This window comes from Peromyscus californicus, unplaced genomic scaffold (assembly GCF_007827085.1).
Source record: "Peromyscus californicus insignis strain IS unplaced genomic scaffold, ASM782708v3 Scaffold_5__1_contigs__length_169319896, whole genome shotgun sequence".
Taxonomy (NCBI): Eukaryota; Metazoa; Chordata; class Mammalia; order Rodentia; family Cricetidae; genus Peromyscus; species Peromyscus californicus.
Window position 1 is genome coordinate 60,889,894 of NW_026294573.1, and position 26,993 is coordinate 60,916,886.

Below are 26,993 nucleotides of genomic sequence, written 5' to 3' on the forward strand. Positions count from 1 at the left end.
AAACATATGCATATATGAGAAACACTAAATAGATTTAGTAAATTGTGTGTATGTATGTAGTAATAATAATTAAAAAAGAATAAGTCATGAATTAGAAAGGGAATCAGAAAAGATATGGGTGGAGAAGGAGCAGGGAGTAGGAGGAATGGAAATGTTGTAAATAATACTCATGTATGAAATTCTCAAAAATGTAGTTGAAAATAATCATGAGATTAAATAATTTTAAACAGAAAAAATAATTTGATAAAATCAAAGCTTTTTAGACAGGGTTTTACTATGTAACCCTGGCTGGCCTGAAGTTTGTTATGAGGAGGAGGCTGGTCTAGAACTCAGAGATCTGCTTTTCTCTGCCAAAAAAGTGCTAGGATTAACAGAATGAACTACCATACCAGGCAGAAAATTTTAAGTCCAAGTGAGTTCCCATACACTGAAACCTGAAAATAAAATCTTCAAAATCCTGGTATAAATTCAAATATTTTGTTTCTGGTAATATTTTTTCAAAAGTTTATGAAGTAAATGACAACTATGCAAATTCCTTTCCCTCTTCTACCTTCTAGTAAGTCTTAAATTTATTTTTGATCAAACATTGGGGGATATGAAAATACAGTGTTCCATATCTAAAGAGTAACCTGCCCATCTGTTAATGGCAACCACTTAGAAACACAGCAAAGGCTGACTTCATGCACAGGAATTCTTTTCACTTAGTGTGATTTTTCAGTAACCCAGAAGAGAAAAACCAGAGAGAGCTGGCTGAGAGAGTTGTTAACCTTCATGCCATATTCATTTATCACCTACACAATAGAAAGTAATTAAGACCTGCAGTCTAAAGGCAGGTGACCTATCAGAATATTAAGGGTGTCTTCAAGTAGGTACTTTGTTATGTGAACATGTAATTACATTGTGTCTTAAGACATTGTCTGAGTATCTTGCCTGATAAGTTGTGGGAATATATAACTCTATTTTAGTGTGATTCCCATGTTTTGAAAAGTAAGTATGCATTTCTGCTTTGTGCTCATTAATACCTTCACTATAAACCAAAAGGCTTCATTAAATCCTCTTGATTGTAGGAAATGTACCTGTGATATGTGTGTATATACCATTAACAGCGATTTTATTAAGAAAGTAACTTACAATGACCCAATGTAAAAGAATGGAAGCAAAATTCAATAGTATGTTTTAAATTTTATATTTTAATTAAAAGACAAAATAGTGATATACTCATTAATGATTAAGGGCCATATATAGAGTTGTGTATGGCTGTTAACACCTAAAATTTTAGGGTACTGAATAAGAAGAGAGCTATGCTGGGGTGCAGACATCTTGAGCTTTCATCCTACCATTGATGCTAATGACCTTTTGCAGTCCAAAACAACAACTTACAATTAATAAGTTTTCAGACTCAAGAGATTTGTTCATTTCCAATTGTGAAAGGCAAGATGACTCATCCAGCATCATAAAAAAGAATACATCCTATAACTATAAAAACATGTGCTCTATATGTTCAAGGAAACAAAAAAAATAGTCATCACAGTATCCCATTAAGTTCAATTAAAATGTCTGATACATTTTTGATGACTCTTTTAACTAAAGCATGGTAACAAATATATCTAATATTTTAAGTTGAAAAACAAAATAAAATCTCGCTGAGTTTATCTTAGGCTATGGCATTGGGCATTTATTCTTACATAATATTTGGCTGATTTCATTTGTATTTGTAATATCTTCATTGAGTGTATGCTTTGTAATTTCCAACATTCAAGTGAAAGAATTGTATGATAAATATTCAAATACTACTTATATTCTCCAAGTAATTTTTACCATGCTTATCATATTACATGGTTATTCACTTATTCATCTCCTAGTACTTCTCTGTCAGTGAGCCAAAGTAAGATTCAGACATCAATGTATACTGCCCTTACGTACTTCTGCATTTATGTTATTAAGTACATTTTAATATTTGCTTAAGGTTACTTGTAATTTCTCTTTCAGGTTAAATTCTTTTAGACAAAAGAATGAACAATTTTAGCATATAGTATTTGGTGATGTTCACTGACAAATGTGCACACACCTTTACCCCAGTACAGAATATTTTGCTGGGACTGGCCCAGTAACATCCTTCAAAGGCTGTCCTAGTTAATCCCTGTTTTTACTCTAAGTGCAAAAGCAAGTGCTGCTTCACATTTTCTAACTATAGATTGTTTCTCTGTTCTAGAATTTTATGAAAATGAAGTCACATGACATATACTTTTGTATAAAACACCGTTCACTATGCATAGTTTTTTAAATTTTCTCATTTGCTGTGTACATCAATATTTTATCATCTTTTATTATTGGATTATATCACATATGAATGAACTCAATGTATTTATCTAGCTATTCTGCTTTTCTTGGACAGCTGGACGATTCCCATATTGAACTATGATGAGTAAAGTCAGCATGACCATTTTTTACAAATCTTTCTGTGGCATATGCTTTCATTATTCTAATCTAAATCTTTGAAAGAATTTCTGGGTTATGCAATAATTTGCATGTTTCAATTTAAAATAAATTTCCAGACCTTTTCCACCAAAGAAATTGCTCAATTTTATACTTGCAGTGACAATATATAAAAATACAGTTAACCAATGTCCTTACCTATATTCATTCTTGTAAGGCTATAATTTTTGCCTTTCTAGGTGATGTGTCTTTTGTTGTGATAACTATTTATACTTCCTTCACAAACAATAAAGTTGACTGTATTATTTGGTTTCCAGTCTTACTTTGGGAAATGCTTCTCTATTTTTCTTTCAATCTTTGCTTTATTAGAAGGCACAGTGTGTAGTGAACACAACCAGGCAGGCAGAGATGGTGTACCAGCAACTGAGGTGACAAGTCTAACAGAGTTTCTTGGGGTTAAGGTCTTTGTACTGCTTTTTGTATGGAACCTTGGAGAAGCAGATGGTGGCCTGGCAGTCACAGTTGCAGATGAAGTCCTTACAGGCTTTGTTTTTGTCGCTGCAGGTGATCTCATTCCCAGAGCAGGAGCAGGAGTAGGAGCTGGTGTAGGGGTTGTCTAAGAGTAATGTACAGTTTTCCAGGTCATAGACCTGAGCATAGCAGTTGTCACTAGTCCGGCAGCACTTGTCTAAGTCTTTCACCCAGTTGTTCAAGCTGACAAAGGTACAGTAGCAGCCATAGATGTTATACTCCTGCAAGAAATGACTCCTTGGCATGGTGCCCTTGACTACAATGACAAGCTGCCACACAGCCTGAGGGCTGATGCTGTGTACAGTAGTGCCTGCTACAAAAATACACAGCACACTCCATCAATCCCATGTGGCTTTAACAAGGGTCTGATGCCTGCCTGCTAGCTTCTTCCTTGACTCCTACCAGCTTCAGGAGAGCAGTGTATAAAGCAGTGTGTGTGTGTGTGTGTGTGTGTGTGTGTGTGTGTGTGTGTATGTGTGTGTGTTTGCCCACACAAGGGTTCACACGCACGCACTTGGGAGCACTCATAAGTCATGTTACACATGAGGAGATCAGAGGACAGCTTTAGGGTGTTGGTTTTCTCCCTCTACTATGTAGGTCTTGGAGACCAAACTCAAGTCACCAGGCTGAGCAGGAAGGTGTCTACTTATTTGAGACAGGGAGTTGCCCTGCAACCCAGGATAGCCTCCAGCTCTGTAGCAACCCTCTGGCCTCAGCCTCTTGGGTGGTAGGATTATAAATGAACACCACTGCAGGGAGCTGGGCTGACTACCAGGATTAAGTTCTATAAAGATTGCCTTTTGTCTTGCTTGCCTTCTCATATCTCACTGTCAGGACAATAGCTGCCATACTGTGAGCTGAGCTGTGGTCCCTGTGTTGAGGAGCTGAGAACACTCTCCAGTCAGCAGCAAGGGACGAACTGACTTCTTAGTTCAATAACACAACAACCTAACCATCTCTTGAGTTTGAAAGCTGTCCCAACCCTACTCAAACCTAGGTGAAACCCTAGCCTTAGGCAGCAGTGGGATGCATCACAGTTCTATCTGAGGCCTTGAGCCAGAGAAGCAGCCAACACATACTTATTGTTTTACACTGGTACAATTGGACAGAATCTGTTGTATGTCCACACAAAGCTCATATACAAGGCTAACGGTCAGATCATCACTGTAATGTCAACATTTGAAATAACAAACTGTTCATCAGCTGAGGCATAGATAAATAACCCAGTCTGCAGTAGGATACTTGGTAGTCATGAAAATGAAAGAGAAGCAAGGAACAGTGGAACACACACTGTGTAATCCCAGAAATGTGGAGGCTGTTTCTCCTTTACCTGTTTTATTTTATTTTATATTCTCTCTAATTCATGGTCTCTTTTTTGATTAATTGTTGCTGCATATATATATATATATATATATATATATATATATATATATATATATATATATATATATATATATTCCTACTAAGATCTGCTCAGTCTGTAAATGTTACTTGTATATATGTTTTCAGGGTGATTATTTTGTATTGGATGACCAATTGGTGTGATATTCCTCGAGGAAGACTATTTCTCTCATTCCCATCATTTTTCATTTGCTTATAGTTGATTTGATATGGTTGAAACCTCATAGGCTTTTCCCTGTTCATTCTTGAATGCCTGATGGTATTATGCTTGTTCATCTCACTTTCGGGCAGTTATTTTGGTGAGAATTTATGGGTGTAGCTTCTGAAATTCCTATGAGACACAGTCTCAGAGCAAACTCTCCGATATTCTGGCTCTTACAATCTTTCCACCACCCTAATATGCAATGATCCTTGAGCCTTAGGTGCAAGAATGTTTTGTAGATACAGCCATTGGGACTCAGCTCCACAACTCTGCATTTTGATTGGTTGTATTTCTCTATAATGATCTCTTTCTGTTGCAAAGAGTATTATCCTTAAATAAGGGTGAAGATTACAGTTTTCTGTGAGTGTAAGGACAGCTATCCAAACTGTTTTTCGGATTATGCTGGCTTACTTAAGTAGTGATTGTAGGTTCTCTTCCAATATTCATGACTTCACTGGAACTCAACAGTTAGCTAGGGTGCAAGTGTTAGGTGTAGTTTTTTGTTGAGCAGATGTTACATCTGACTAGAGAGTTGTTGGTTACCACTAAGGTATACATGCCACTACTGCACTTTTATGGTTATTCTGCCATGCTGGTCAATGTCACGATTCATAGACTTCATAGCTTGGAAGGACTGTTGGTTGCCTCCTTCCTTTGGAAGCTTGCATAGTGTCTTTTGTCACCATAAAAGCTAGTCCTCATGGAGGAAGCACTAAGATTGGTTCCAGCTCCGGGATCTCTGGTTCTTGTGTCTGAATTCCATGGTGTCTTCATCTATAGCGACCTAACCTCCACTTCTGGGGGCAACCAAGGTCAACATAGGGTATACGTATGTTTTTGGAGTGTCTTAGATAATTCTGGCCAATAACTGAAAAGATGGCTTCTCATATATACTATTGAGTTTTTGTTAGGTGGCATTTGGCTCTTGGAGGAAGTATTGTTATCCCAGATAAGAAATGTTCATTAAAACTATATTGTACACTTATATACAGAATTAAATGTGTATATTTAGTTATTCATTTTTTAAAAAATTTATTTATTTATTTTAAAAAAGTTTTTTGTTTTCATTTTACATTCTGGTTCCCTTTCCCTCCTCTTTCCCACATCCCACCATCCCACCCCCTGTCCATTCATTAGAGAGGGTCAAGACTCCCTTGGGAAGCCAACATAGTCTGGCATACTAAGTTGAGGCAAGACCGAGCCCCTCCCTACTGTGTCATGGCTGAGAGCAAGTTATCCCCTGCTAGGGAATGTGTTCCAAAAATCCTTTTCATGCACCAGGATAAGTCTTGGTCCCACTGCCAGGGTCTCCCCAAACAGATCTAGTCACAGAACTGTCACCCACATTCAGAGGGCCTCATTTGTTCCCATTCATGTTCCCCAGCTGACAGGCCAGAGTCCATGAACTCCCATCAGCTTGGATCAGTTGTCTCTATGGTTTCACCCATCATGATCTTGACCTCACTTGCTCCAGTGATTTCTCCTCCCTCTTTTCAACTGAAGTTTAGGAGCTCAGCCCAGTGCTTGGTTGTGGATCACTGCATCTGCTTCCATCAATTATAGGATGTAGGTTCTATGATGACAACTAGGGTAGTCATTTATCTAACTATAGGGGAAAGTAAGTTCAGGCACTCTCTCCATTATTGCTAGGAGTCTTAGCTGGTGTAGTTCTTATGGATTCCTGGGGATTTTTCTAGTGCCAGGTTTCTCCCTAATACCCTAATGGTTGCTTCTACCAAGGTATCTCTTTCATTGTTCTCCCTTTCCATCCCTCCCTCCACTAGACCATCTCAGTCCTTCCTGTTCCCATCCTCCATCTTTTCCCTTCTACCCAGCCTCCCAGTTTACCCAGGAGATCTTAACTATTTTCCCTTCCTGGGGTCCTCCATATGTGTCCCTCTTAGGGTCTTCCCTTTTACCTAGCTTCTCAGAATTGTCTGTTATAATTAACTTTTTTGTTCAGCATTATTAGAATAGCAAAAAAGTTAATGCCTAACATATCTGATGTTATCAAGGCTGTAGAACAACTTGAGCTCTCATGGTTTACTAACAAGAGTATAAATTATTATTATCATTTTGGAAACTGCTTGAAAGTATCTGTTTAAACTGGGCATGCTTATAATCTCATGACCAAACACTTCTTGTTTTGGATTTATATATGTGTATTTAGATACAGAATTATACATATTATAATTTTTCTTTGTAAATAGTTAATTGCATGATGCCTTATGGCTTTTTCAGACATCCTTGGTGTTATTTTATCCTTCTCTCTCTTCTATATTTACCCCCTTCCCTTCTTAAAGAGGCTCCATTTCCTATGTCTCCTATCAGATCACTTGAATCTAGTTATTCCCCTTTATCCTCTTCCCACCTTATTCTGAATTTACCTCTGTCCCTGCTTAAAGAGTCCTCCCATCCCATTTATCCTATGAGATCACTTGTGTCCTGATATATATATATCCCTTTACCCTCCTCTCACTTTCATCTGTATTTACCTCCCTTTCAGTCCATAAAGGTCCCCTCCATTTTCTTGATCAAATCACTTGTATCTAGCTATTCTATCGTCTTTGGCTCCCCAGCTCTTCTGTTATTACAATGGTCCTGTTTCATTTTCCTGGTTTCTGCAGTTACTCTAAGCTTTATACTCACATCTAAAGATTTGGAGCTAAAAGCTTCTCATGAGAGAGAACATGTTACTGTCTTTCTATGTCTGGCTCACCTCACTCAATATGGTCTTTTCTAGTTCCATCTATTTTCCTGCAAAGTTTTGATTTCACTTTTTTTTGGAGCTGAATTGGGTTCCAGAATGTATATGCATTGTGTCTTAATTATCCATTTGTTGGCCATAGGACATTTAGGTCATTTCTGTTTCCTACCTATTGTTTATAGAGCAGCCATGACTATGGCTATGTCTTTGACCCATTGGAATTAGTTTCATGAAAATTGATAGATATGCATCTAATTTCATTTTCTCTAAGTTGACATACATTTTACCAAGCACCATTTGTTAAAGATGCCTTCTGTTTTCCAGCTTCTGTTTTTAGATCTTCTCAATGGCCGATTTTTTTCTTTTTGTCATTAAATAATATTTGATTACATAGATACGTCACAATTGTCTGCTGGCAGATACTTAGATTGTTTCTAAATCTTGGCTATTATGAATAATGCTACAAATAACATGAGAGTGCAAATATTTCTTTGAGATTCTTATTTCACTTCCATTGGAAGTATCAAACAGTGGGATTGCTAGATCACCCAGAAAGTCTATTTTTAAAATTTTTGGAGTCCATACTCTTTTTCTACAATAGTTGCACAATTTATACCATAAAAACAAACGTGGATTTTCTTTACTTTGTAACCTTGCCATTATGTATCAATTTTTATGACAGTTAACCAACCAGTATAGACAGTACAACATTGTGATTTTTGTTTGCATTTCTCTAAGTATATGTGTGTACATGCACATACACACACATACACACACGTGCACACACAAAATATGTAAGTCTTCTATACAGGCTTATCCAAGGCATTTGCTCATTTACTGGGTTTTCATTATTTTGACTATGAGATCTCTGAGTTCCTCTTATATTTTGAATATTAAGTCTATTTTAGATGTGTAATTAAAACTTTTCCTCTTATCTCTTTGGTTGCCATTTATCTCTATAATTATTTTTTCCATTCTGCAAAAGCTTTTTCATATTTCCTCACTTGTTTATTTTTCAGTTTTGCTTGTGTTTCCAGAGTAATATGTAAATCATTGTCAAAAACAATGTCAAGAAAGTATTTTCACTTTGCTTTATTTTAGAAAATTGTCAACCAGAAAATTTATGCCTGAAAATCTGTCCTTTAGCTCTGAAGAGAATATAAAGACATACTAAAACAAATAAGAGCTGAAAGAGTTCATTATCACTATATCTATCATGGAAGAACTGTAAGAAAGGTGTTTAAGTTGAATGAAAGGATACACGATAACAACCTGAAAATGTCAAAGTATAGAACGTTCCAGTAAGGACAGAGTCAAAAACAATATGCCTTCTTCTTAACCACACAAACAACATAGACTATGTAATAATTCCCAAATTAGTCTTAATGTTTAAAAAAAATGGGTATATTTTAAATATGTATAAGACCATGAATCAATAACAGGAGGATTTGTTTTAATTCCCCAAATAATGGGAAATAAATAATGTGCTTCTGAGGAAAGAAAGCAGTCAACACAAATTCAAAAACTATCTTCATGTTTTCATCCAGGCTCAGTTCATTAATGGAATTGGTTGCTACTGAAAACTATCTAAAGGTGAAGGAAAAATGAAAACAGTATGGAATACAGTAAAGGGTTCAAAGAGGAAAGCTGGTGCCTTAGACTCAAATACTTATGTTCTCTTTATTTTTCATATCTTTTCTAGTGTATCCTGAATAAAATGAATAGTAGTGAGAAAAACATGTTTCTTTTGTACATATTCTTAGAGGAAAATATTTAGTATTTAATTGTTAAGCATGGTACTAGCATTCAGTTACTTAAAAACCTTGTCCATTTTTGATTGTTTAGGTTTTTTTATATATGGATGAATGAGACATATTTTACTCACAGAATATTTGAAATATGGACATGATTTCATTGGGCTATAAATCGTGAGAACAATTTCTCAGCCTTGTTTTTTCTATGACCTTACATAGCTAGAAAGAAATAAATAGCCCAAAAGTACTCCTTACATGCTGTATGAGAACTCGCTTTGGGAGAATTTATTTGTCTTTCCAGCTCCAGCCTATAAGAGTATTGAAAAACCTCTGAGTAATTAATTATTTGTTGTTAGCAAAAGCTTTATTTGAATTCACTTGTTAGTCCTACATGAATTTTATATTTATTGAAGAGGTGAACAGGCTAGGAGCACGGACTGACCATGGTTTGTAACATGAGAATGGAACAATACTATGTGTCTAACTAAAGAAACAAGACCAACTAACTCCCCAAACCATAAAAGCAACAGCACTGCTTTCAAACATAAGCAGTTAATTAGTGATAAGTTTCCTTCAGTAATTATCTCTTTCAAAGCAGCCAAAGTCATCAGATATACATTTCTGCAAGGCTGAAGTATAGATAAGTCTTTACCATTCCTGTTTTGGAAAGCCTGCCAGCCCTTGCATTCCATGCTTCCTACAACTCTATAGACAAGTAGCTGTTTGCTTTGTTGATGGACTGTACTCAGCAAGAAATACATTTATTTGTTTGTTTATTTTTTCTCTAGGTGAGCAATTTATTCCATTTCTAAAGGAGTTTGGAATATAGTAGATACATGGATTAGTGTCTGATTAACTCATGAAATATTTAGATATGCAAGGCTTTTTGTATGACCTGTGGTTAACAATATAGAGAACTACGCAGTCACTTCATAACTACATTATCACTGGCTGAATGCCCATTGCATTTACACTTCAGAGAACACAAATGAAAGCTTCAGTCTGTACACCAGTCTCAGGTAGTTCAATAGACATGATTATTGGAAGAGTTCTGCTAGAAGGGTAAAGAAAGTTAGGTAAAAAGAACTGGGAATGCATATTAGTCAAGGTTATGTAGAGGAGAAGTGATAGATTTAATACAGATCATGAGATGGGATTTATTAGATTAGTTTATGTGATGTGGGCTGGGAAGTCCAACAATGGCAGTCTGCATGCTGGAGTGACTACAAACTGAAGCTTGGATGCTTCAGCAGTCTCAATCTGGTGCTGAAGACTTGAAAGTTTTCTGGTGAGTCATCGGTCTTCCATATACATAAGAAAGCTGAAGAAGCTATGTAGATGAATTTCTAAATGGTCTTATTAAATAAAAAAAACACAGATCCAAATATAGGGGTGAAAGTCTTGGAGATCAGGGAAATAGTGAGAGTCACCAACCTTACCTCTCCAGCTCTGCAGCTCCCAAAAGTGAGTTACTTCCTATCTACCACCGCCTTCATTGCCTTGCTGTTCTGCCTTCTCATTGGCTCTTAGCCCAGCTACCTTACTTCCTTGTCACTACCTGTCCGTACAGACCTCCAGGTCTCTATGGTTGGTACTGGGATTAAAGGCTTGTGTCACCATGCTTGGCTGTTCCCTAGTGTGTCTTTGAACACACAGAGATCCTGCCTGCCGAGTGATTGGATTGAGGGAGTGTGCTACCACTGCCTGACTTTTGTGTTTACTTAAAATGGCTTGCTATTTCTTCTGATCTCCAGGCAAAGAGATTTATTTATTAATACACAAATAAAATATCACCACATTTCAGCACAAATAAAATATCATCACAAAGCTGGGTTATAATACCAGCAAAGATGGCAAGAGCAGTGACAGCTGTTATAGTACAGAGGCACTTGTAAACAAAGTGTGAAGGGTGGTAGGCAAAAAAGCATAACCACTTTTCCTTGAGGGACCCACCCAACTTTGGGAAAGGGCCTGATCCTCTTAGTATTTCTTGAATTCTCCAAAGGTGTGTTTCATAGTTAATTCCAGATCCAATCAAATTGTCAATCAAAATTAACTGTCGAATTGACAAGTAGATACAATCAGACCCCCTTCATTCTGGAGCTCCAAATCCAGACAACATGTCAAACAAAGTGTAACTATTCCATATAACACCAAAAATGTACTATTTTTCCCCCACAATAAGAGGCAAAATCTCTTGAGGCATGTTTGGTTTTTTTAATATTTTGCAACTTAAATTTATCATTTAACTACACTTTACTACTCATGTCATTTCAATTGATGTTATCATTTGATTCAATTGATGGTAAAGAAAAGAAAAAAGCAAGGATAATTATTTGCAGTATATATGTATAATATACATAAATGTGTTACTAACAACTAAGAGGGAAACATCTGTTGGAAATTGAAATTCTCATTTCTATACCTAGTTTTGAGATCTTAGCTAGTATTATAACTACCTCCCCTATAGTATCCATATTTCCTCGATCCTTAACAAGAACCTCAAAAGGTCTGGGTTCTTTACCTGGAAAAATGACCCATATCTTCATCCCTGAAGGGTGTGAGTCATTTATTATCCATTCTGAGTTGAGATTTTATAATTTACCATCCTCTAATGTGCATATGTGTGGTGGTTTGAAAGAAAATGGCCCCCGAAAGGAGTGGTAAAATTAGGAGTCATGGCCTTGTTGAAGGAAGTGTGTCACTGTGCGGTGGGCTTTGAGGTCTCTTTTGCTCAAGCTTTCCTCAGTGTAACTGGCAGTCGACTTCCTGTTGCCTGCCTGTAAAGATGTAAAGACTCTAAGCTCCAGTACCAGCTCTGTCTGCCTGCCAATCACCATGCTCCCCACCGTGATGATAGCAGACTGAATCTCTAAAACTCTAAGTGAGCCCCCTCAATTAAACGTTTCCCTTTGTAAGAGTTGCCGTGGTCACAGTGTCTTTTCACAACAATAAAACCCCTAAGACAATACACTTTACCACCAGCTTCAGAGTTGTTATTTCATGATGCTCACTGAGAACAGTCAACATGGCATCATCAAAATAATGATTTTGATTTCTTGAGGAAGAGGCAGGAAATCAAGATCCCCATGAGCTAAGTTATTGCACAGAGCTGGAGATTCAATAGCACCTTGAAGTAGAGCAGTAAAGATTTACTGTTAGCCTTGCCATCTGAAAGCAAATTGCTTCTGGTGGTCCTGATGGAAAAGTATGGAGAAAAAGAATTTGCTATATAAATAACTGCATATCACGTACAAGAAAACGTGATTAGCAATATTCAACTTTAATTCATCATCCATCCTCCTCTGCACAGAATAATTAGAACTAAAGAGAGATATGATGAGAATCATCATCTCTCCATCTCTATAACTTTCAAGTTCTTGAAGGTGTCACTGAAGGATGGGTTGTGAAAGCAACCATGCCCTCTAACATCTGTGAGGACCAAATGTGCACATGGTGTACATACACACACAGAGCAAAATACTCATAAAATAGTCTAAAAATAAAAAATTCAAAAAAGAAATAAGCAAATTCTTTTACAAGGATAAAATAATCCTTACATGTGATTTTCAAATACTTAAGATTTACTTGAAATAAAACCTTTATTACTTTCAGATTTTATGTAGGTAAATTGACAAGAAAACAATACTTTAGATTTTAATGTGTTGTTTGTAGAAAAGAAAGAAAAAGAAGACAGAACAAAAACTGTATTTAATCTATTTTATATCACTACAACAAAATACAGAAGCAGGCTAAATTTGCAAGGACAGGACAAGAGGCATCTTTAATTCAGTTTTATAGGTTCAAAGGCATGACAGTATCATTATCATTTCTGTATAGTGAAGACCACATGTCAGATGGCAGGATGGCATGCAAGAGTGTAAGACTGCATTCTTTTACAAGAAGCTAGAAAGAAACCCTGGGATCAATTCTAAAGAGCAGAATTGAATGGTAGGGGCAACATCCTAATTAGTAAGCATCTTCCAATAGGCCCCACTGAATAGGTTCAGTTACCTTTCACATAACAATACTCAGAACCAAGATACAAGAACATGAATACCTGGGAAATAAATTGTGCCAAAACCATAGTAGTATGTGTCTCTTTTTTTGTTGTTATTGTTATTGCTGATATCAAATACCTGACAAGGAACAAGTAAGGGCAGAGAAGTTTATCTTAGTTCACAGTTTTAGGGATTTGACAACATGATGCCTGGTGTCATTTTAAGTGGTAGTGTAAGTCTGAGACATGAACAAACAAAATCTGCAGATCAAGAAGCAGAAATCTTATTCCAGAACTGGGGCATCTATAAAACTTTATCCCTGATCCTATGGCCCTACAACTGGCTGCTACTTCTGCTATATTAAAGGTTCCATTACTTCACCAAACAGTTCCACTACAGGGGGACCACAATTCAAACACACAAATCTTGAGGAGACATTTCACATTCAATTTACAGCATTCTACCTGTATCTCATATAGGCTTATGACCTTCTCACAAAACAAAATGAATTCATTCTAACCTCAAATAACTCCATAACTTTAGAGCTCTCAAACAATTCAAAGTCAAAAACCTAATACCTCTTCTAGGAGTTAAGGCACTCTCTTAACTGTGAACTCCTATATAATCAAATATGAGTTACACTTCCAAAATACAATGACATAGGCTAAATATTTCTATTCTAAAAGGGAAGAATGAGAGCAAAGAAAGGAATGTTCAGACAAGGACTAAAATACAGCAGGGCAAACATCAAGCCCTGAAGTTTTCAATATCATGATGCCATTATTTGGGCTAGAGCATGTTTGGGTAGCCCTACTAATAGTGCTCTGTTGCTAATGCCATATTAATCTTACTCTAGGACAGCTCTACTTGATGTCTGAGTTTTTTTCTCAGTTAACAACATTTCTATTATTGTTGATGTTTTGAAGTCTGCATTGTAGACAGCCCATTAAGGAGTTTCAAATATGAAACCTAGTCTATATGTTTTCTGACCTCAGTAGACTTATGAAACTTTGGGGCAGATGTACGTTCTCACGTCACTCTTGTATCCTGAGTGTCTGCATAAATAGCATAAAGCTACCACAACCTGAGTATTTGCAGGAATAAATCATAAATCACATCCAGATCATAGTATTGTGTACATATGTATACTCATTTGTGGTAGTTTGAATGAAAATGACCACCCCCACAGGCCAGGAGTGGCAATATTAGGAGATGCAGCCTTCTTGGAGTATATTTGGCCTTGCTGAAAGAAGTGTGTCACTGGGGATGGGCTTTGGGGTTTCAAATGCCCAAGCCAGGCCCAGTGTCTCTCTCTCTTCCTGCTTCCTGCTGATCCAGATGTAGATCTTGTAGTGGTATTTGCTCTTCCGCCCATGACCTTAAAGTTTAGACTAAGGATTCTTCTTTGGAAAAGAAAAAAGGGGAATGGATAAGATAGGATATTAAGGTATATTATTATATCTACTTGTAAACTAATTTAGCAAACTATCAGCCTTAGATTACTTTACTAGTATGGATTCTTGTATATTGATACAAATGTAAACTATTTTTCTATTTCTGTTTCAGGTAATTTGTATATTGAAACTATATTTGTCATATTGTACATATGCTCCTACTTCTTTTTAAAATATTTTGTATATTGTTACATATGTAAAATTATATTTATCATACTGTGTGTATGTTCTACCTCTATTTAGGAAATTTTGTATATTGATACATATTAAGGATATTGTTGTCATATTGCACTATACATTTCTACTTCTGACTAAAATATTGTGTATATTGTTACAAATTTGAGGTCATTGTCCTTATACTGTACATCTGTTTACAGATTGTTTATTCTTATGATGTGAAACCTTAATCTTTCAGTTATTTAGGTTGATAAGAATTACAGGTCTATAGTCACCCATGTTTGTCATATTTATAGTCATGTTAGTTAGGTTTTTTAGATATATAAAAATAGATTTCAGATGGATAGGCAATCTTCAAACACTTAATAGACCTAGAGAATATGGCATTCAAATGTTTTAATAATCTAGAATTCTGTTGACATGAGACATGTATGGTGATATTTTATTTGTACTGAAATGTGATTTTATTTGTATGTTAATAAATAAAGTTGCCTGGGGGTCAGAGCTAATAGCAAGCCATAGGAGAAGTCTGGCAGTGGTAGCACACGCCCTAATCCTGATCACATGACAGGCAGATCTCTGTGTGTTCAAGGATACCATCAGCATGGAAACACACACCTTTAATCTCAATACCAACCATAGAAGACCTGGAGGTCTGTATAGATGGGCAGTGACGAGGAAGTCATGTGGTTGGGTTTACAACCAATGAGAAGGCAGAATAGAAAGTCAATAAAAAGGATAAACACACAGGAAGTAGGTCTCTTGCAGAGGGAAGGACAGGAGTGGCAGTGAAGGGTAAGGTTTTTAGTGCTTAGCTGTTACTCTGACCTCTTGGGCTTTCATCTCTGCATTGGTTCTGTGTTTCTTATTTAACAAGACTGTTACATCTACAGACATGATTGCTCCTAGCAGCACCAATCTACTGTCATGAGGATGTTGGACATTGAAGACACACCATATGGACTTTCTTCTTGGCAGAAAATGGCCTGTTGGGCAAAGAACTGCCCTTGCATCAGCTTCGGACAGTAAGCATGCTGTCCTTTCCCGACAATCAGAACACAAGGAAAAGCAACTTCTGAATCTTGCCAAGACAGGGTAAGATGGTCTTTCAGATTTCCTGCTTCTGAAATTGGTCTTTCAGATACTCTAGGCCTATAGCCATAAATGAATATTCCAGCATTGCAGAGAAACATTAGGTGACTGTCCAGGCAGCCAGTGGTTTCTGTCATTTCTTGCATTTCTTGGAAGCTGCTTGCTTGCACTTCCTATTTACTCAGGTAATATTTTCCTTCTCAGGTCTTTGATGGGATAGATAGTCACAATCACAATCCTCTTGTGTCTTAGCTAAGAGCATATTAGGTACTAGATTCAGATTCTTCAGGATAGTACCGCTTTTGGAGTAATCTCTGTAATTTGCCATTTACCTATGTTCTGGACATTTAGTATGTTTCATACTTGATGTTCTAGTCAGTTGTAGTTCTATTTTTCTTTATGTCATTACCCTTTATTTCTCCTGGACAATACTTGATAATCGTTCTTATTGTATATAGTTTGTGTTAGGTTTAGAACCTTCTTATTTAGACAAAAAGGGGAAATGTAGTGGTATTTGCTCTGCCCATTACCTTGGGCTATCCAGCCTGAAAGAAGAGGTGCTTCTTACCTGCCTATGTGACTTCTTGACTTCTTACCAGTGTACTTGACTTCTTGCCTGAGTATGTGACATCTTCAAAGGGAAGAGGGAGGGGTCACGCTACTCTTCTTGGCATGATTGGACACCGGATGGCCAGGTGCATTTGCTCCCAGGCAGAACAGAGGATGACTTTAGATGTTTACTTGTTTCTGTATTCATGAGTGTATTTCCCTAATTTGTATCTTAATAAATCCCAATTACTCATTAAACAGACTCACATGGATTGATCTTAACAAGGTCTCTTGGCTCCTTCTCTAGCACCATGTCTGCCTGCATGCAGCTATGCTTCCTACCCTGATGACAATGGACTAAACCTCTGAACTATAAGCCAGCCTCAATTCAATGTTTTCCTTTATAAGAGGTGGCATGGTCATGGTGTCTCTTCTCAGCAATAAAAACCCTAATTAAGATACCATTTCTTAACATTTCTTATTGCTGAAAACAAGAATCTGATTTTAAGTTGAGATGTAGCCTAACTGCCTTTTAACACTGCTCCAGAGCCTCTAGATTTCTAGATATATCAATCTGGGAAAACATTTTCCAAGAAGATTAATTTTGAACAAGGTCAGTTATTCTCAGTCCAGGCTCCCTCTCTTCAAATGAATCATTGTGTTGTTTTTTTTTTAATTTTAAGAAAAATTTCTACTCATTCTACATATCAACCACAGTTTCCCCTCCCATCCCTCCTCTTGCTCCCCCCCCACACAAGCCACCTTCCATCCCCTCCTCCAAAAGGGTAAAGGCTCCCGTGGGAAGTCAGCAAAGCCTAGAACATTCAGCTGAGGCAGGACCAAGCCCCTCTCCCCTGCATCAAGGCTGAGCAAGACATCCCACTATAGGGAATGGGCTCCAGAGAGCCAGCTCATGCACTTGGAATGGATCCTGAACCCACTGCCAGGGGCCCTTCAAACAGACCAACCAACACAACTGTCTTCTGAATACAGAGGGCTTAGTCTTGTCCCATTCAAGTTCCACAGCTATCAGTCTAAAGTTTGTGATTTCATATAAGCTTGGTTCTTTTCTCTCTGTAAATTTCCCCATCATGATCTTGACCCCCATTACTCATGTAATCTGACTTCCCTCCCTTCAACTGGACTCCTGGAGCTCCACCTGGTGCTTGGCTGTGGATCTCTGTATCTGCTTTCATCAGTTACTGGATGAAGGCTCTATGATGACACTTATAGTATTCACCATTCTTATTACAGGGAAAGGCCAGTTCAGGCATCCTTTCCACTATTGGTAGTAGTCTAAGCTGGGGTCATCCTTGTGGATTCTTGGGAATTTCCCAGCACCAATATGTGGGATATTATCCTCAAGTCATCTGGCTTACTGCTCAAGATCAATGTGTACCATTTCTCCTTAAATATAATCTCTTTAACAACTGCAGATATACTGTACATTGTGGATCCTTTGTATGACTGTAACCACATTTCATACTCCTTTCTTCACCAAACTGCATATTTTCACATCTTTCTTCTTCATGTGGTATTTTGACTATCACTATATAGTTCACTAAATGCAGTTAACAATAACTATACCACAGCCTGAGTATTATGTTGTCATAAATTTTTCAATGAAACAACTTATTCCATTGCTTTTCAAGTCAGCCTTATCCAAATTTTCAGAAAATGGTCAGAATTGAATGGAAAAAAAATGAGTATATGACTGTTCCAAGGGATGGTTGAGGAGATTTGTTGTAGACATGAGGGAAAGCATAGCCAGAAGCATCTGGAAGCTCCAGACTGAAATCAGCCAACAGACTGAACAGGGCCATAAGAAGAGAAAAAGAGAGAAGAGATGGGAGCTTAGAGGCCAGGAGGGAGAGAGGAGACCAAGATACCATGTAGGCAAAATGGCTGAGTTATACAGGAGTTGGAGAAGCTCGGGGAAGATAAGTGGAGCTTAAGGGCTGGAGAGGTTTAGGGAAGGGGGAGGAGCATGCCAGCCAGGATGATGGTATAACAGGTACTTGTGAGTAGGAAGTGAAGCGGGCTAGAGGCTAGCATAGACCTTGATATGCTGATAGGTACCACAGTCATAGGTAGGATAATGGAAGAGCCATGTGTGTATCCCATTTGCCAAAGATAAGGAGAATGATTATAGACAAATTTCTAAGTGGTCTTATTAAATAAAAAAAAACATGGAGCCAAATATAGGGGTGAAATCCTTAGAGATCAGGGAAATAGGAATAACCACCAGCTAATCTTACCTCACCACACCGCAGCTTCCAAGCAGCACAACTTCCTGTCTACCCAGGTTTTTATTGCCTTGCTGTTCTGCCCTCTCATTGGCTCTTAGCCCAGCTACCTCACTTTCTTGTCACTGCCTGTCTGTACAGACCTCCTGGTCTCTAGGTTGGTACTAGGATTAAAGACGTGTGTCACCACGCTTTACTCTGTTCCCTAGAATGGCCTTGAACACACAGAGACCCTGGCTGCCAAGTGATCAGATTAAGGGCATTTGCTACCACTGCCTGACTTTTGTTAAAATGTTAAAATGGTTTGCTATTTTCTCTGATCTCCAGGCAAACTTTATTTATTAACATACAAATAAAACATCACCACATTTCAGCACAAATAAAATATCACCACAAATGATTCCTCTTAACAAGTAGGAATTATCTTCTTAAATCCCTGAGGAAATGCTGGCCTATGTCTAAATGACAGGCTCTGGCAAAGGAATTTCTTGGGATCTAACAAGAATAAACTCATATTCTTCATCAGAACGGCCTTGAGTTCCACTTTCAAAAATTCTTTACCCTCTTTCTTAAATCTAGAGCCCAACCTCTACTCTCTGCATACCTATTGCCATTCTGTCTTCTGATCTTCTGCTCTAATAGCCCATTCAGCTATGTAACTCTAGAACACCTCTGTTCTTCAGCTTCATACCTTCACATTCTTCAAACCAATTCCAAAGGGTTGTGAATTAAAGGGTGTGGTTTACTGAAACTACCATCCAACTCCCAATTGTCTGTACTAATTACCTTACTAATTACCTTTTTTATCATTGATGCCAAATGTGTGACAGTGAACAGCTTAAAGAAAGAAGATATTATCTTAACTCACAGTTTCATGGCAGATCAGCATGGTTCCTGGGGTTCATCAGGTATAGCAAGAGGAATCTCAGTGAATCAGAAAGCTGAGATCTTAGAACAAATGGGGATGATTACAACCCTCTGGTCCTGAGCCTATAGACTTCAATCTGATCTCTAGACCCCATGTCCAAAGGGTCCTACAACTTCTAAAACAGAACCATCAGTTGTTAATAAAGTATTCGAACCAAGGGCACTGGGGGAAGGGGCCATTTCATATATAATCATAATACCCTCTTATATTCCATAAATGCTTTTTGTTTAATATATAAAATTGGCCCTTCACATCTGTTTTTGCATCTACCAATTCAACCAAATATGGTTTGAAAATATTACATAAATAAATAAAGAAAGAGAGAAAGAGAGAAATAGATGAAATTGAATTGACTGACTACTCACTACTTCTTTGTGATTAGTTACCTTGCACTCACAGCAGTACCTCCCTCTGCCACCCAAGTGCTAGAATTACAAACAGGAGGCACTATGCCTGTGAATTATTCCCTAATAAATATAGAGTAATAACTATTTACATAGTATTTATATTGAATTAGATGTGACAAGTAATCCAGGGATGATTTAGGGCACACAGAAAGATGTGCATTAGTATATGCAAATACTATGCTATTTTATATGAGGGAATTGAGCATCCAAAGATTCAGGTATCTACAGGGGTTTGTAGAACTGATCTCCATGGATACTTGGGGAAGACTGTAACTGTTGATGCATTTACCTATAAATGAAACAGCTAATAACTGCTGTGTTTGTCTGTTAGGGAATTGAGTGATTATTGACCTTTTCTTCTTCCTCTATATTTAGAGAAGAACATGCTTTAATTTTACCCAACAAATCTCAGGTTGTAAACTGCAGAGATTCTCGAATGAGGATAGGTATAATGAAGGCAAGAAAGAGGAATGTTATAGAAGGATATTGTACCAGAGTTTTTATTTATTTTGTTATTTATACAAGCAAGGAAAGATCAGTTGGTGATCAAAAAATGGACTCCCTGTTCTGTGAGGAGCTTGGGAAAACCCATATTTCAGTCAGGGATCTTAGGTGCAGCCTATAAGGTATCTTGTAACATGTGTAAACGTGAACAGAATTTATTAGATGATATTAGACATTTACTACATTCTTTGCACATGCTGTATCAGAGAATTACTTCTCAAAGCCACTAAATCCACTGGATAAGATAATCACTACCAAATGTAATAGCATGGACACTGAGTATTGGCACCACAGTTCGACACAGTGGATACTTGCATACCAATTTCCTCTGAATTGGAACATTTCCTTCAAGAAATGACAGGGGTCATGAAACCAAGGAATTAAACAACTTTCACATACCTAAGAAAACTGCAAGTTAAAAGACTCACAGAGGCCCCTCTCCAAGTTCATAGAAGCAATAAACAATGTTACATACTATACACTGACCAGCTTATTTGCCAAGAGGAGATTCTTGAATTACCTGAAAGGTAGTGCAGAGAATTCCAAGATTGCAGATTTTGTGAGTCATCAACAATAATAGGGTGGGTTATTTGATGGTGCAGCAGCTTTTGAGTCATCCCTGCTCCTATAGGTAACCCATCACCCACACTCTCTAGTTCACCAATTCGGACTTTGGTGCAAATTTAATTTTCCTCTGTCATGGTTAGTATACAGGTGAGGTGTCTCCTCGGAAACGTATCACAAACATTGAGCATAAAATCATAAACAACACAACCTACAGAAGAACTACTGACATTGTAAGAGTTTGTTAACATCTTTTAAATATTGTCCATTTTGTTGTTTCTAATTAGAAAAATTCAAGTCAAAACATATTATGACTTGAGGACAAGAACAGCGAAACCAAGAGTTACAGAGCTTCTGGATTGAGAGAGTAGAACACATAATTGGAAAACTGCCACCCAAAAAAGGCTGTCTAAGATGATCTGAGCAAATACTCATCAATAATGATAAGCATGATACATATTTGTACCCACGTATTTTCTGGAATGAACACCTGTTTCTTTTCTACAACAAGTGACTGGCATATGCAAGTGTCTTTCTGTCTTTCTGTAATCACAATTTTGAAAATTGCTCTAGATCCTTGCGAGCAACATAGGTGTTCTCACAAAACCATGTGTTCTGCATATATTTTTCATTGGAAATTATGTCTGACATCCATTTTAATTGGAATTATAGGTTAGTATACTTCTTTTCTAGATTTCTCAATCCCTAGTTTATTTGTGGAATTACAGCGAACTGGTGAGTTTGCTATGTCGTTTCTATAGTTGTGCTAAAATAGATGTCTTGAATTACCAGATCCTTCCTTTCTAAGTTTATGGAGAATAAAATAAAGTTAATCTCAAAGCATCTTTTCCCTTCCTTTCCCTTTTCTGTTCTTTTTCTTTTTCTTTTTTTATTGCATTTTCAATGGGATTAGAGATGATCACATTGTTAGACTAGTGGGAGACAAATAAATATTTATTAGTGGCAGGAGATAAAATGGGCAATTGGCTCCGTGGATTTAGTCACATCTTTTTCTTCTCTTTAAATAGATGTGATAAAACGAGATAATTGTACAAATCTGCACAATGGAACAGAGATTTATGGCTATAAGGAAATAATACCTTGAAATCCTTATGTTTGCATTTTTACTCAGAGGTTAGGAACTAAAAGGAATGGCCATAAAGCTTCCACCTGGGCAGCAAGGGATTATCTTCATGGAAAATGTGAAAATGTTTTATTTTTATAAGAAAATGATGTAGTCACTGGATGAAAGAGGAGAGTTATTTACTAATCTTTATGAGTATTTATTAACAACAGACCATGTTTGTAAAAGGCTCAGCACTTAAAGTGTCAGGAATAATAGAAGAATTACTCTAATACATTATACATTAGACATAAATAAATATACCAGAGCTAAAAAAAACTAAGTATCAAAGCTAATTAATCAACAGATTATCTGAAAAAAAAAAAAACCATGTACTTTACTGATGAAATCATTGGATCCAAGGTTGGCTCATTTCCCCCTGGCTTATAGAAATTTTAAATGGAGAACAGAATAATAGTAATTAATCTCACTGCAAGTAAGTAATTCAAATTTTATAAGAAAGTAAAGGTGACCAATTTGCAAAGAAAACTATTGAAAGAATTTGTCATATATCAAAACAAACTCACATCAAGTCCCCAAATCATATTATTATTATTAATACTTTGTATTCTTTACAAATTTCATGTGTGTACATGATGCCTTCTTGTTATTCTCCCCTACTTCTTTAATTTCCTTCACATTATTGCCTGGCTCCCTTCTTCCCTACAAAGCTTTTCCATATTCATGACTTTTTTATTTAGATTCCCGTAGAAGTTAAATACGATCATCTGTGTGCCATGGGTTTGGTATTATCCATTAGTATCTGGTAAACTTAACAATGAGTACACATGGATACTGTGGTACTATTTTATCTGTGTTCCCCAATAAAGTTTATCTGAGGATCAGAGGAAAAAGCCAGCCACTATATTAAACATAGAAGTCAGCCAAATGATAGCTCACGCCTTTAATCTTATCACTCAGGAGGCAGTGATCTGTCTGGATCTCTGTGAGTGCAAGGCCACGTTGGGAACACAGCCAGGGGTGGTGGCACATGCCTTAAATTCCAACACTAGTTAACCATAAAGGTCTGGAGGTCTGTACAGACAGACAGGAAGTGATGTAGCTGGGGGGAGGGGTGGAAAGGAAATGAAATGGCAGAACAGAAAGGCATATAGGTGTGGGTATACAGGAAGTAGGTCTTTTTGGTGGAGGATCTCTAAATGGTAAGAATGTGGCAGGCTTCTTTTTGCTTTTCTGATCTCTCAGCTTTTTACCTCAATATATAGATCAGGGTTTTTTATTAATAAGACCATTTAGCACTTTATCTTACAGGATACAATGCCTCCTCCTCATCCAGAATCTATTAGTTGCCAATAGTTAGACAATAAATGGCAGCAACTGTGAGTTCCTTCTCTGCCAATAGCTAGCCACCAGGCAGCTTTATCTGTATTGGCTCAGTGCCAAGAGGAACAAATGATGTCAGTCCACAATTGCTATAGACTAAAGTCACAAAATCTTAAAATTATTGCTTAAGAAACATAAAAGTCTCAATATTCCTTGCTCATAGAATCCCTCCTCTCTCTCATTGACTGGACTCCTGGAGCTTGGCCTGGGACCCCACAGTGGATCTCTGCATCTTCTTCCATAAGTCATTGGATGAGGGTTCTATGATGACAATTAGGGAATTCAGCCATTCGATCACCAGAGTAAGCCAGCTCAGGCACCCTCTCGACTGGTGCCAGTAGTCTATGGTGGAGTCATCCTTGTGGATTCCTGTGAACCTCCCTAGCACTCTGCTTCTCCCTATTTCCATGGTGTCTTCATTTATCATGGTATCTCTTTCATTGCTCTCCCACTCTGTTCCTGATCCAGCTGGGACCTCCCGCTCCCCTAAGCTCTCATCCCCCATCCCTTGCCCTCCATTGCCCGGCCCCCCACCCCGGCCCCAGTTTGCTCATGTAGATCTCATCCATTTCTCCATCACTGGGCAATCCATGTGTCCTTCCTAGGGCCCAGTTGATGAGAGAGAGAAAGGATTCTATGAGCAAGGGATATGGAAATCACGGCTGGAAAATGTACAGAGACAACTAGCCAAACTAGTGGAAACGCATGAACTGTAGACCAATAGCTGAGGAGTCCCCATGGTACTGGACTAGGCCCTTTGGATAAGCAAGACAATTGTTTAGCTTGAACTGTGTAGGGGGCTCCCAGGCAGTGGGATCGGGACCTGTCCCTAGTGCATGAACTGGCTTTTTGGAGCTTAGTCTCTATGATGAAACAATTTGCACAGCCTTGGTACAGGGAGGAGGGGCTTGGGCCTGCCTCAACTGAATGTACCAGGCTCTGCTGACTCCCCATAGGAGACCTTGCCTTGGAGGAGGTGGGAATGGGGAGTGAGAGGAGGGAGGACAGGGGAATCTGTTTTTGGCATGTAAAATGAATAGAAAATCTCTTAATAAAAAAAGGAATTATACTATTAAAAAAAAGAAAAAGAAAAGTAAATTCTCCTTGATATGGAGGAGAAAATTAAACATTGATGTAGAGGAATAGAATTTAAGAGCCGGATAAGGAGGCTTGATTCTCCATATATACTTCTTAAAGAAACAAATAATGTACTATAACCATGAAACACATTTTAATCTACTGAAATTGTTATGGGATGTGATAAATTATTGCTTTCATTAGAAGACAGCCAATCCTCTACTTGTATATGTTGAATTCATATATATATATATGACATATACATATATACATTCATTTTTCATAGCTTAATGTTATACCTACGATAAAAATAAATCTATCTATACCAAGTGGGAAATATTTGTTATTGTGTTGCACTAACAATGCAAAATTTTGTTGCCTTCCTTATAAAAATCACTAAAATGATATTAGATAATTTTTATATAACCACTATTTATTGAAAGTTAATCAATTTTAACAACAGCTAGAAAATTAAAATATGGACATCAACCCCAAAGTGCATATTTTTTTGTTTACTAGACTATAGACTATTTTAAAAGATTGATATTTCAGTTTATTGTGATCTAGGACATAGTGACCAATATACTGGCCTATTTTCAGCATACTTGGCCCATTCATATATTTAAAAGAAGACAGACTTATCTGAGGAGTAGTCACTCAAGACATCTGACATTCCCAGGCCTTCAAATCCTCCCAGGAAAATAGATAATACGGCACTTGAAAGAACAACTCGTATTGTAGAAATCCATCACTCAGCATTCTCATTAATTCATTTAAGCATTTATTTAGCATATAGTATATGCAAAATACCATCTAGAATCTAGGAGAGGGAGGACTGGAAAGATTGTTGAGTGGGTAACACTTGCTGCTATTGCAAAGGACCTGAGTTTAGTTAATAGCATCTTCACTGGTGACTCATCACTGTCTATAAGTCCATGTCCAGGAGATATGACTCACTCTTCCAGCTTCCAAAGGCACCAGCACACATATATTCATATATACATACATATGTAAATATAAAATAAAATAAATAATAGAACCAAACAGGACTGAAGAAAAAAATGTCAATGTAATGATGTTTAACAATATTCTGCTATACTCATGGATTGGTGACTAGCCCAGTTGTCCTCAGAGAGACTTCACCTAGCAACTGATAGAAACAAATGTAGACCCACTGCCAACATTAGCTGGACCTGTGGAAAAAGGGGAGAAAGGATTGTAGGATCCAGAGGGGTCAAGGACATCACAAGAAAACCCACAGAATCAACTAACCTGGTCTTATAGAGGCTCTCAGAGACTGAACCAATAATCAGGGAGGTTGCATGCGACTGACCTGGATCCTCTGCATATATGTTACAGTTGTGTAGCTTACTATTTTTGTAGGACTCCTAATATGGGATCAGAGGCTGTCTCTAACTATTTTGCTGGCTTTTGGAACCCTACTGGTCATACTGGGTTGTCATGTCTAGCCTTAATATATGAGGAGGTGCTTAGTCTTATAGCAATGTGATATGCCATGTTTTGCTGATATCCATGGGAGGCTTGCCCTTTCCAGAACAGAAAGAGAGGAGGAGTGGATTATGGGTTGGGGACAGAAGTCAGGTGGGGAGAGGGACTGGGAGTAGAGGAGGGAGGGGAAACTTTGGCTGGGCTGTTAAATAAATAAATAAATAAATAAATAAATAGTAAATAAATAATTTTTTAGAATCTAGAAGATACAGCAATGAATAAAAGGATATAATTTTGTCCTAATAGAGGGTAAATTATGAGAAAAACACTTGTAAAAAAAACCTATGAACTGTTTACAGTTAGTAATGATATTCTTTCAAAATTTTATATTTAACTTACATGTTTTAAAAGTAACAGTGTTGTGAAATAGAATATTTGTTTAACTGTGTAAAGATGTGTTGCATTTGTTTGTATTGCAGAATAATTATTTAACTATACAAAGAAGTGTTGCTTTTGTTTATACTGCATTTGGTCAACTATGTAAAATATGTTGCTGCTTTATCTTGCCTGCCTAAGGCACCTGATTAGTTTAATAAAAAGCTGAACAGCCAATAGCTAGGCAGAGGAAGGATAGGTGGGGCTGGCAGGCAGAAAGAAAAGGGGAGCCAGCCAGCCAGTCAGGGCCTAGCCAGTCAGGGCCTAGCCAGCCAGAAGCAAGTCAGCCAGACAGTAAGCAGAAAAACAGAATGGACAGTTTGTAGATTAGGTAAACAAGTCTCAGGGCAGCATATAGATTAATAGAAATGAGTTATTTTAAGTTTAAAAACAAGCTAGCTAGAAACAAGCCTAAGCTAAGGCCAAGCTGCTATGGGATAATGCTTTTGTACACTGGATTAATAAAATGCTGATTGGCCAGGCAAGATGTGTAGGCAGGGCAAGCAGACTAAAGGAATGCTAGGAAGAAGAAGAGCAGAGTCAGGAGTCACCAGCCAGACCCAGAAGAAGCAAGTTGTGAAGGCAGAACTGAAAAAAGGTACTAAGCCACAT

The 26,993-nt window shown here is 37.5% G+C and overlaps 1 protein-coding gene across 1 annotated transcript in view; it reads right to left on the reverse strand.

Moving 5' to 3' along the window:
• Nucleotides 1-2,873: 2,873 nt before the first annotated feature.
• The window catches only part of LOC128096998 (phospholipase A2-like), a 75,824-nt gene continuing 51,704 nt past the window's right edge, over nt 2,874-26,993 (reverse strand). Inside the window, exon 2 of the mRNA XM_052717206.1 lies at nt 2,874-3,280. Coding sequence (XP_052573166.1) covers nt 2,874-3,280 — 407 coding nt within the window. The remainder of the gene's footprint in view (nt 3,281-26,993) is intronic.